A 12,617-nucleotide genomic window follows, 5' to 3' on the forward strand; every position below is an offset into this window, starting at 1 on the left:
CAAAACAAAAAATCAATAAAAGAAGGTGGGATTTTCCTGGTGGCACAGTGGTTAAGACCCCACGCTCCCAATGCAGGGGGCCCAGGTTCGAGCCCTGATCAGGGAACTAGATCCCACATGCATGCTGCAACTAAGAATTCGCATGCCACAACTAAGGAGCCCGCGTGCCACAACTAAGGAACGGGTGAGCCACAACTAAGAAGCCTGCAAGCCAAAACTAAGGAGCCTGCCTGCCACAACTAAGGAGCCCACACGCTGCTACTAAGGATCCGGCGAGCCGCAACTAAGGAGCCCGCGAGCTGCAACTAGGGAGCCCGCCTGCCACAACTAAGACCCTGTGCAACCAAATAAATAAATATTAAAAAAAAAAAAAGTCAACCAACTTGACCTGTTTAATTGAAATGATAAAATGGCTGAAGAACAATCTAGCAACCGTAAGACACAGCCTGAATCTCTGTACTAACTCTGATCCAATTTGGTCATTCAGTGCTATGGCTGGGCAGGGATCCAAGCAAAAATCTGACAGTGGCTAGAAAAAGGGTGACAGCTTCTAAAAACTACAATTGTCCCTAAACTTGAAACACTCATAAACCTCCTCAAATCCATCTGGTACAAACGCCATGTTTTAGAGCAGCCCACTCTCCCCGAACTTGAACCGGCCTGCAGAAGACAGCCATGCCAACTTGAATGACTCTGCTCTGCGTCACCCTCTAGGTTGCCAAATTTAGGCATAAACACACCCATTCACCCTCCCAGAGCTTTCTAGAATGGGTACAATGTCATGGGTTGTCTATATCCTGTCGCTTGGCCCAGGTTCTGTAACCTCATGGTCCATTCACTACACAAAAACAGACCACATGCCAACCTCGGCCACAGGCTCCCTTCTCTCCCAAGTCACACACAATGCTGGCTGACCAAGGAGACATCTCACTGACAACACAAACATCGAAATCCTGCACGTGGCAGATGCGTCTGGGGTTGCAGTCCTTTCAACACAGTTTGCTTAAGAGAGCAGGTCTCCCACACAGATAACGACTGGAAAGGCCACCTCACCATGTGCTCTGCCTAGATAAGGCAGGAGGCTTACACAACTTCTCTGTAAGTTCGAGCACTCAGCAGGAGTTAGGGGGCTGAAAGGAGCTGCATATGCCATTGCCTTCCCTAAACTAGGGGTAGGGGAAATAATTAAGGTTTTAAATAGTCCACTTGCTCAGTCCACAGAAGTACCAGGACATTTTAAGTAACCCATTTTAAGAGGCTGAGGTCACAGTCTGAACCCTTCTCTGCCCTGTGGTCCTTGTGCCTGACAGGCTGGGGCCATGCTCTGGACATTTGTTCTCACAGCCTGTGCTGTGAGGAATACTTTTGGTTAAGGCACAGGTTCCTTAAGTAACATGCCCATGGCATTTTCCTTCTTTTTGTGACTGTGCTGCCCAACAAAAACAGCCTCGTTCCGACCTTATGGAATCTGTAGAGACTAAATTCTATCATAAAAATGGAACTGGATAGTCCTGAGAACAGTGTTGGAGAAAGCAACGGTCTACTCTGAAGGACACACTGTCGGGACAGAGTTCAGGTGGACTCTTGTTTTGGAGGAGGGTGGAAGTAGAGACACGGCAGGGGGAAGAAAGCAAAACTGCAGCAGTGAGTTAGTTACTGTCCCTTTCACCGTCCTTCTGAATAAGGCATCTGGCTAGCAAGTAGTTTTATCACCAGCCCTCACTGTTTAAATCTTAGCAGAGAAAAAGAGAGGACGTTGAAGTGAAGAAAAAATGAAATGGATTACCACCAGTTTCTGGATTTTCTTCTTATATCTGAAGCTCACTCCCAGTCTAGGGAATAGTCTTCGGTTTAAACTGAAAGTGAGAAAATTGTGGCACATTAAGGTGGCAGATAGCTGGAAAGAGGAGCGAAAGCAATGAAGCTGTAGTTCGGGTTATGTGATAGCAATCACTTTTATAAGGAAAGAGTCCATGGAAATGCAGAACTGCAGTTTGCAGGCTGATTCTACCTTTAACGTTCTGGGTCATTTGGGGCCAAGAACTTCTTTATCTTCCTTAGAGATGGGAGGAGGGATGCATATGACTTGTTTTAAAGCCAGTACTTTGTGAAGTGGTAAGATGTCTGTAAAATGCTTTGAGTGCCCAGGAAACAAACCAGTGGCAAAATAATAATAAATAAAAATAGTAACGACAACATACAATAAAAACACCAGGCATCACAGGATTGAAGGGCAGAGAAATGAGCCACTTGGAAGAAGTGACGAGACGAGACCCACAGCTTTCCGGAGCTTCCCCCACCCCATACTCTGCTGTGAGCCCTTTCACCTAGCATGAGCCCACAGGACAGGCTGCTGGCGCCAGAGATCTAGCTTTGAGTCTCATCTATAACTACGGCCATGTCCCAAATTAACCCTCTGCAACAGATGCCAAGGGAGACTAGAAGTGAATGTTCAGGATATACTTTCTGGTACATCGTCTACCTTGAGAGAAAGGGATTTAAACCAACAGAATAATACACAGGTTGATGAACACCTGACGATAATAACAAAAGATGCACTGACCTATAAAGTGCCTTTTACTATGTATCCCAGGATGGACAATACAAGCTGGTTAGGTAATTAGCCCTTCAAGAGTTCTTTTACAGTCATATAAAAATGCTTTGCCTTGTTAAAAAAAGATATCTAGTCTACCAAAACCATATCCATGAATGGGCTTGGGTTTTTTTTCCATTTTCAGGTTTGCAAGATAATTAAAAATACCTACATATCATCTCTGAGCACACCAGCTGTCCATTAGCTAATCAGTTTTGGCAATACACTGCACAGAGGTATACCACTACTGGTTTCTGACATTAAGTTAGCTTTAAGCTTATTGGCTATTCCTACAACTGGAGGCAGCTTGGAACCCAGGCCCTGGAAAGCATTTGCAGGATTTACTAGCCTTTTGCCTGACACCTTTTCAATGGTGAGAGGTCTGGGCACAGACTTGCTAATCCAAGGGTGTCTTAGTGCTTGAGCTGGGGTCAGGCGGGCAGAGGGGTCCCAGTGAAGACACCTTTTCAAAAACTCTATGAATAAGTAATCATCACACCCCTTCAGTGCTGTCCCCCAGTCTTTGCTGCCTGGGGGACCCCGCTTCTTACCCCTCCGTGAACAACCTCCCACAAGCACAACCCTCCCATCTGCCTGAGTGGTCACGGAACAGTAGCGAGGTAGGCCCTTGGAGTTAATGAAGTACTTGGCACGTTTGCATTGCTCCAGGAGTTTTGGTGGTGGCATCCCTAGAAGCTCCATCATACAGGCCAGCTGGTCTCCTTCATCCTCTCCAGGGAAGAGAGGCTGTCCTGTTAAAAGTTCTGCAAGGATGCAGCCAAAACTCCATATGTCAATGGGCGTGCTGTAGCGGCTTCCTAAGATGATCTCTGGAGCTCTGTAGAACCGAGACTGGATATATGTGTAGAGCTTCTGGTACTCAAAACAGCTGGACCCAAAGTCAATGACCTTAGTCGCACTGCGTCCATGGTGTTTCAGGAGAATGTTTTCTGGCTTCAGGTCACAGTGAATGATCTTGTTTTTGTGGAGGGCATCCAAGGATTGCAAGATGGATTGAGCAAACTTGCGAACCAACTGGATGCTAAAACCCTGGAACTTGTTTTTTTTAATGAGCTCATACAGGTCTATGCTCAGCAACTCAAAGGCCATGCAAACATGGTTCCGGAACGTGAAACTTTCCAGCATATGAATGACGTTCATGCTACCGGTTTTATCCTGCTTTTTAAGGTGCTCCAAAATCCGGATCTCCTCGGCTGCTTGGCGATGGAAGCGCTTTTCATTGCGTACCATCTTCAAGGCCACGTACTGTCGAAGTTTGTGATCATAGACCCGGGCTACCTGCCCAAAACTGCCCTTGCCAATAATTTTCAGCACCTCGTATCGATAAGCTAGATGGTCTCGAGGCACATGAATATAGGCCCCATCTGCATCATCGTAACCCCCATTATTGGGACCACCGATAACTCCATGCCTTTTTTTGGCATTTGGACCCACAAAGTAAATTTCTGGATAATTGATGATTTCCAGCTTCTCATAAGCAGTGAGGTGGTGTTTATATTGCTTCAGCGCTTGTTCTGGAGTCAGAGGCAACACTTTGGGGGCTTTGGATGAACTGCTGGATTTTGCTGTATTCAAACTATCTGAACTTTTACCCTGAGAAACTGTAGGAGAGCATTTTTCAGAGTCGTTGACGCCATCTGACTGAAAAGTATCAGATCTTCTGTTGCCAAATTCTTGAAATAGTTGTTCTACCTTCATCTCACCTCCATTCAGAAAGCGCTGAGTAGGATCTCTTGTTAAATGCTCAGTGGTGATCTACGGCAAAGAGAAGTGAATCCATGTTAGAGTCACTAAAAACGGTGGAAGAATGAAAGAATCGTCCCCCTGACTGAACAAAACAACAAAACATGCCAGTTGTGTAGTTAAAAGACCCAAAAGTGAGATAAGAGAAGCAGGAGTCTCTAGAAACTCGTGTTATGTTAATCCTTAGGTTCCCTGACTGCTATGGCCACCCCAACCCCGCTACATAGGCCTCCCCTTTGTTCAAAACAAGACGGTCACCTTACCATACCCGAAACATGCTAGATTCCTTCTAACTGGTATGTCTTCCTACCGAGAATCTTTTCACCCCATCCACTCAAATCCTACGCTCTTTCAAAGCCCAGTGCTAGTCCTCCCTCTTCCACTTAGAACTACTCCAAGCCCGTACTAACTACGGCTCCACTCACATCTTAACTGCAGCTTTTTGAGTCTACCACATAATCTGGCACTTGTTATATATATACTGTCCTATATTGTTTACAAACTGTTTCAAGTATCTTCCCAAATCTTAAGGACATGTACCAGGAGCAAATTAATACATATTAAAGTGTTCTGTAAATGATAAAGGGACAGAGGCAGGAAGTGATCCCCAGGTCTTCGGAACCTTGGTCCAGAACATTAACATAACCTGGTACCAGGTTCTCCTAGTGCCTGTACTATTCTCCAGTAGGGCTGAACGTTGACCTTGGCCTGGAATCAACCAAGGCCTCATCATCTACTCCTGGGTCCCCAAATAAATGATCACATCTTTCTAACTCAGGTCATTGAATCACAAAATTTCTAATCCAGAGAGAACTCTTGAGATCACCAAGGCCAATTCTTTATGTATCTGATGAATAGCAGTGAGAATCTAAGGCCCCAGGGTGCTTCTTGTAAAACTCTCCTAAAGACAAAGAGTCTCCTTTCTCTCTCCCTCCCTTGCTCATAGACACATACACTAGTCTCCCTCAACAAAAGCCTACCTGACAAAGGCATACAACTCTTTTTACTTGATTTGGCATCACCTTTTCCTGCAAGGAACAATAACCCACAGAAGAAAACTCTACTTATTAAATACCTCTGAAATGAAATACGATTCTTTGAAACTCGATGGAGGGAAAGACAACGAAAAAGCCAAACACTAAAAAAAATACTAAGAAAAATATAAGAATGTGCTAGAAGGAAAGAAGAAAAAAAGTGCTAAATCTGTTGTTTAAAAAAAAAAGTCGGGCTGGCCTTCCCTGGTGGCGCAGTGGTTGAGAGTCCGCCTGCCGATGCAGGGGACATGGGTTCGTGCCCCGGTCTGGGAAGATCCCACATGCCGCGGAGCGGCTGGGCCCGTGAGCCATGGCCGCTGAGCCTGTGCGTCCGGAGCCTGTGCTCCACAACGGGAGAGGCCACAACAGTGAGAGGCCCGCGTACCGCAAAAAAAAAAAAAAAGTCTGGGATACTTCAAAGAACAACTATTTTTCTTAACAGACCCTGAATAACTGTACCCCTGATCTGTATGATTGAGAGCCTCTATGATCAGGGGTAGATAATTCCAGAGAAGCTCTGAGCTATATTTATGATCTCTTAAAATATAACTCAAATTATAAGGTAATGATCCAAAGTGGCCAACCATTTAAAAAGTAGAATTTTAATATAACCTAAGCAAACAACACCTGACCCATCACCTATATAAACAGAAATATAAAAGATGAAAATATAAAAAACAAAAAAGGGATAAAAAAAAATTAAGTGTTGGCATACTTTAGACAGCCCCTAATTTAGTTATAAAAGCATGACATTAGTTTCTGCCTGCTTCTTTTAGGTCATTTAATCAATTTAAACATTTATATAGTACTACCGTTACAAAAATGAGGCACTGCACCATCTTACGTATAAGCAAAGCAGCCAGTACAACGGTAGCCATACTTTGGCATTGAGTTTCTAAATAAAGAGGCAAGATACGGACCAGGAGAGATCTCTGATACCAAAATAGAGAACTATCATTAGTCAAGAAAATAAAATAGGCTTGCAGACAGAACCTAAACACCTTGCTAAAATGTAAATATAATGCAACATTTTTTTTTTTTTATCAGCAATGAAGTCAAATAACCATTCCTGTTTTTAGGGATGAAAAAAAAAGGTCTCATCCATCCATCTAACATTCACATGAGCGCTAATTGTTCACAATTATAAAAGTGCCAAAAAACAGGTTACCTCAAGGCACTACAATCTATTAGGAGATAGGTTTGGCTGAACTAGGGAATTATAATTATTTGGTTTTAGGTAGATTTACATAACAAAACCAAATATTTGCATGCATCTAAACCAGTTTTCCTTAAATTTTTACTACCTAACCTAAATGCATCTAAATATTTACTGCTAAAGTCCTGGGGACACATTCTGAAGAAATGTGAAGTCAGAAGGCCTAGGTTGGGGTCCTGGCTACACTGCTCCAAAACTGTAGGTCCCAGGGTAGGCTTAACCTTTAGCCCAGTTTCTTAGCCTCAATTTCTTTATCTTTAAAATGTGGATAATAATACCTCCTTGCAGGATGTTGTGTGAATCAAATTATAATTAATAATATATGTGAAAGACCCTCAGAAACTATAAAACATGTTAAAAACACTGGTAACAATTCGGCAAAAGTCTCAATATATTGTTTAAACTCCAATACACCCTCCCTTTCCCCTTTTAGCTTAGCTTTTCTCTCTGTGGTACCTTCCTCTGCAGCTCCAGACTCCCTCCACCAGACATCTGGCATTAACTATGCCTTCTGCTCCATGAAGGCCTGCACAAGCAGCCTTCCCTTAGGATGCATGGAAACACCTCACCCACTTTCTCCCCCACATAAAACCTCCTTTCAACTTGCCATGCAATTTAATGGGTTATCTCTCCAGAGATATTTGCCCCTTAACAAGATCAATGCCTTAACCCAAGGGAATGACTCTCTAGGACCCGCAGTCATCAATGACAAGCTGGTAGGAAAGGTATTTGTGGTCCAGGGTCCACCTCTGGGTATTTCACCTACTCTGCCTACATGTAAGGCTGTGCTGGCTCTGGAGGTATTCATTTCTGTTTGTGATAAAGAGAGGGTCTCAGGTACAGAATGTTAATAAGAACAGAAATTTAATTTCCACAGAACTATTACAATAAGATTAAGGATGCCATTTGGATTTCCTGACTCATGGTTTTTCCTTAAAGTGAGCCTAGATCTCTCTGCAAATTAAGTCTTATTTTGCCCTCCGGAACTACACAGGAGTGTCCAAATTTCCATGTTAAAGCCCTTCAGATGCCTAATAGGGGCTGTCCTGCCTTCACCACTTTTTCTCTAGGCTCATCATCCCCATCACATCCTCCACCTCACACAGCCTGGGTCAGGCTGCCTTACTATATCCTATTCACGTTCTCAACATGTTATGGGCTGCACGTTATGTCTCTCTGCAAGTGTGGCTCCCAGAACAGAACGAGACACTTCAGGTCTAGTCCTCTGTGGACTGTCAAGGTTTGAACCTCCAATGAATCTGAAGAATTCCAGAAAGGAATTTTTCCACACAGGGAGGGATTCTCGCCTTAGCTTTCTTTCCTTTCCTGTAATAACTCAAATACTGGTCTGAATCAATTATGTATCAAGTCTGCTGTGCTATAAATAAAATCTTCCTTCCATTGTTCTAGGAGAATCTACAATTTTCACACATGTTAAAGTAGTTACAAAACACTATATATTTCTAGTCTAGGGTTATAATCACAATAACTGACCAATGTCTGCAATCGACTTCAAATATTTAACTATGTAATTATATCCAGAGAGACAAATAATGCCAGATTAATCATGTTTTATTTAAGAATGCTTCATATACATTTTTAATTTGGAGCACTCTTTTTTTTTTTTAACATCCCTGTATTGGAGTATAATTGCTTTACAATAGTGTGTTAGTTTCTGCTTTATAACAAAGTGAATCAGCTATACATATACATATAGCCCCATATCTCCTCCCTCTTGCGTCTCCCATCCTCCCTATCCCACCCCTCTAGGTGGTCACAAAGCACCGAGCTGATCAATTTGGAGCACTCTCGACACTTCAAATAGAATCTTCAACTGTGTTAATCAAGTCTTAAAGATCTTGCTGAGAAATTCAGAAAAGGAATATCCTTCTCATCCAGATATAGAACACCACCCTCTCCCTCGCTCTCCACCCTAAATCTCTGCAACACAAAGCTAACCCAATAAAAGCCTATGAGCAGATGATTTATAGTTTACAACAAGAGTGTAAGGGCATCTTGGATAAACAATGAAGCCAAAGGACTCTGTGAAATGAGCAATAGCGTCTCACAATGGAGTCATGGCATAATGAACTATAAGTGTTACTAAGAGGTCAAAAGCACTTTTTTCAGCAAAATTTGCAAAGACACCATTGGTTTAGAATCTAAAATCTTGTGTTTTGCAAGCTGTGTTACTCTGAATACCATACAGTAAAAAAATTCATTTTGATCCTGAAACATACAATTTAATTGCCCTACTATATGGTGATTAGCACTGGCCAACTCTGAAGTAAAGTTAAAATGGACTTTAAGTCACATGATGACCGACTGTAAAAGTTTCCCAGACAGATGTGCTAATTGTCAGCAAGTAACCACGAAATCTGATAGTCAACACAAGGAGTATATAGGTGGTTCTGGAGCTCTTAGAGGTTTTTACATATTAAAAAAAATAAGCTTGTGGAGAATGGAAACTTACTGCACTTCAGAAAGGAGATTTAAAATAGGGTGACCAGCCTTCCAAATATATGTAGCCCGTATTTTGTAATATTATTAGCCTTGAAAGTAGTGAAGGGGTTGATTTTTAATGGCAAAAGCTGACAAACCGTTGGGAAGGACTATGAAAAATGCAAGCAGTTTTTTACATAGAAATAATTTTAGGTCTTAAACAGAAATATGAAGGAGAATTATTGATAAATTAGTCTACTCAATTATTCAGTTTGTTCATTGATGATACATGCAGCAAATTTTAAAGTCACAGGAGAGATTCTCCCTATCATGGAACTTGTCCAAACCCTGCTCTCCCTACCACTCCATGAGTGCCGAGGGAATGGGAATTAATTTATTCTCTTAAACATAAAACGGTGTCAAAAGCTAAATGTCTGCAAGCTCCAAAATGATTAAATGCATCGAAACCAAAATGTATTGTTCAAGTTCTATTTATGATCTATAAAATGGTTCTCTTAAGCATACTAATAAGCTAGGACTGCATTTCTACCGTGCAGGGAAAATCTGCAGATCTGTAAGTTCAGAGGTATTTTCTGTTTCTTGTTCTTGTTAAAATGAGCCATCATAATATACTGCACATATCATTCTATTAAAAAAATAACCACTATCTAGATAAAAGTAGCATGTCATTTTTTCCCCTATTTACCCCAGTGATTGAAAGGAATAGGTGGGTTCCAAATCAAAATCATTCTGAAAAGCTGAACTTGGACCACAGAAATTGTTATTGGAAGTCAAGAGAAACCAAAAGTGAATAAATAAGAGCCTGGGTTACCAGTGAGATGTAACTGTCCCTTGACCATTTAAAGTAGCACTTCCTCCTTTCCAGGCCCATTAGAGCGCAAAGAATTACTTCATTTACTTACATTTAGTCTTCTGGGTAGAGGTGGTTCAGAAGGATTGCAGAGTGCATTTGAACAGGGTGGGCATTTGGTTTCATCTATCATCACGAAGGTATCATAGACACCATCACCCAATCTAGTTGAAAGGATTACAGATAAAATCTGTCAGTAACCGAAGTATATAAATTTGTATTTCCAAAACACCCTGTGTTTAACTGCTTCATATCTGCTACAAAGAATAATTAAGACAAACAAATGTCCACACTGCATTTTGGCACTGAATACACACCACAGGGGTATTTGGCAGAGGAAGAGAGGAAACCCAACTTTTCCTCCTTTTTTTATTTTTAAAGAAAGGACAGCATTTCTAGGTTTATATTTTGAAATCGTTAACATAAATCTTACTTTCTGAATGTTGTTAACAATAGGGGCTATCAAAAGAATCTCATTTAACTTACTACTTGAAAACGAAGGCTAGTTGAAATCTGAAGCCTAAAAGCTAACCAGAACAAACAAACAAGACAGAGAACTGTATTTTCAAGTCGGAGACTTGGATTCTAATCTCAGCTCTACCACTGGCTACTCTACCTTCCTCTCTGAGCCGTTGGCCACATGTTGTAAAGGGAAGAGTAGTTCCAGTCTACGCACTTCTGGGTCTCACAAGCAAGAAATAAAAGGCCTTCTTAGGGCTGTTTTCTCTTTATTTATTTATTTACTTTCCTACTTAACATCTATCTAACTTGTAGAAAAATACAGTGAATTCTACAGCAAATACTATAGGGATTCTCTAAATTACAAAATGTACTGGATTCCACATCTTTACCCACTTAATTTTCTGGTGGATGGTGGAAGCTAAATGCCAAATGATCATTTCTCTGCTCTTTAACACTGTGCCTCCACCGCTGTAAGGGAACACAAAAGACGGAGAGGATTTATTTAATCCACAAGATGGCTCTGAATAATGTATTTCATCCGCCACCAAGAACACGGATTTCCCAGTAACACACATCAGCATTTCATTGTATCATTTTTACATGATAGACTATGAATACAATGATAATGAACCAGCTGCAAGGGAAGAATTTTTTTTAATCTTTAAAACTACGCTGAAATATTTTAGTGGCTTATAAAAACTGTTTTGTCAAATTAGTTCTAGAGTTTTCTTAATCGATGTGTTATAGGAATACAAAGAGAAAAAAAAAACGAAAAACAAAAACCAAACAGAAAACCCAATACAAATATTTTTGGAATGTTCTCTTTTTAAAAAACATGCTTACATTCTGATAAAATTATGCCTTTAACGGGAACTGCTTCATTGACAAGAACCAAAAATTCTGGCTGTGACTGATTCTTTGCCAACAGCACGAATAAAACAAACAAAATGGGACAGACGTCCACATTTACAGAGAAGAAGACAGACTGAAGACCTACAAGATTTCCTATAAATAGCCAAAGAAAATTACCCAAAGGTAGTCTCCATGCAAATGAAGTGGGCAGGTGGTCCGTACTCTCCATTAAGGTGTAAAATACAATGCAAGGTGGAGAATCTCTCAAAACATGATCCACAGAAAGCCCTACTCAGCAGAGCCCCTCACCTACACCCCTCACGGCAAAGCCCTTGGTTATCTGCTCTGAGCAACAGGGCTTATTTGAAAAGGTATTGCTCCCTGTCTCCCCCAGTTTGCTAAAAAGCCCCACAAAAAATCCCAGCTTCTGAGTTCCTTACCATATACCCCCGATCTAGGACTTCAGAAATAATCCCCATGGTGGGAATTCTTCTTTCCCTAACTCCGCTCTGGCCCACTCCCGCGCTGGGCTGGGGGCAGGGGAGCTGATGGAGAGGAAGAGGGTGGGCCAGTCCCGGGGAGGGAGTCAGACCCCTTCCCTCGTCCTTCCTGCTTGGGGACTCGCTCAACCTCCAGCCCAGTCCATCCACGCCCCCCGACCTCGCCTGCCAGTTTCAGCGGCTCACTCGGGCGTCCCAGACCGTTATCCCCCGGCGCCGTTACCTCCGCTGCTGGGGCGGGAGGCCGGCTCCTGGCGGCCCCGCATCCTTCCGCCCGGGCCCGCGAGCTGTGCCTCCCATCCGTCAGCTCGGGACCCCCGGAGGGAGGGGCGGCGGTTGGACGGTCAGGCGAGCAGCGTCCACCTGCGCTGGGGCGGCTGCCTCCCGGGCCGCGACGTTTCCTCGGTTAACACTCTCTTGCACACCCTGCAGCTCCGCGCGCGTTCGCTGGGGACTGGCTGGGGTCGAGAACAGCCAGAGGAGCAGCAGGGGCGGGAAGGGGAGTGGTGTGGTCGCCTAGCAACCGCGGCACGCCCCGGGAAACGCCTCTGCGCAACTACGCGGACACGCACAGGGGCGGGGCGGAGGCCTCTCCCCACTGAGCGGCGCGTGTCTCGGAAGCTCTAGCTGGCCCCGGAAGGTGGGAGGCGGGAGGCTCGGAACCCGCCGCCTGAGGTTCTCTTGTCGCTGGCTGAGGCCTGAGGGCCGCGGCTGGGGACGGAGAAAGGCCCTGACGGAGGGTTTGTGAAATAGAAGCCCCCGATTTCTGCCTCAGAAGTGGCAGCCGGCACCTCACAGTCAGCTATCTCTTAGCAAGTTGCAGCCTAGAATTCTAAAACCTCCCTTGAATATGAATAAAATAAGAACGAAAGACATGGGTAAT

The 12,617-nt window shown here is 43.3% G+C and overlaps 1 protein-coding gene across 1 annotated transcript; it reads right to left on the reverse strand.

Moving 5' to 3' along the window:
* Positions 1–2,445: 2,445 nt before the first annotated feature.
* DYRK3 (dual specificity tyrosine phosphorylation regulated kinase 3) lies at positions 2,446–12,169 on the reverse strand. Its single transcript, XM_059995750.1, has 3 exons — positions 11,958–12,169; positions 9,973–10,084; positions 2,446–4,369 (listed from the first exon to the last, which is right to left on the reverse strand). Exons 1-3 carry the CDS (start codon positions 12,032–12,034, stop codon positions 2,795–2,797), a joined length of 1,764 nt encoding a protein of 587 aa, XP_059851733.1. The 5' UTR covers positions 12,035–12,169; the 3' UTR covers positions 2,446–2,794.
* Positions 12,170–12,617: the final 448 nt, after the last annotated feature.

Source organism: Delphinus delphis, chromosome 1 (assembly GCF_949987515.2).
Source record: "Delphinus delphis chromosome 1, mDelDel1.2, whole genome shotgun sequence".
Taxonomy (NCBI): Eukaryota; Metazoa; Chordata; class Mammalia; order Artiodactyla; family Delphinidae; genus Delphinus; species Delphinus delphis.

Coding starts and splice junctions, on each gene's coding strand:
- DYRK3 (XM_059995750.1), bottom strand. CDS start 12,034: ATGGGAGGCACAGCTCGCGGGCCCGGGCGGAAGGATGCGGGGCCGCCA. Junction 10,085..11,957: donor CTCCCGCCCCAGCAGCGGAG/GTAACGGCGCCG, acceptor CCTTTCAACTAG/ATTGGGTGATGGTGTCTATG. Junction 4,370..9,972: donor CTCTACCCAGAAGACTAAAT/GTAAGTAAATGA, acceptor TCTTTGCCGTAG/ATCACCACTGAGCATTTAAC.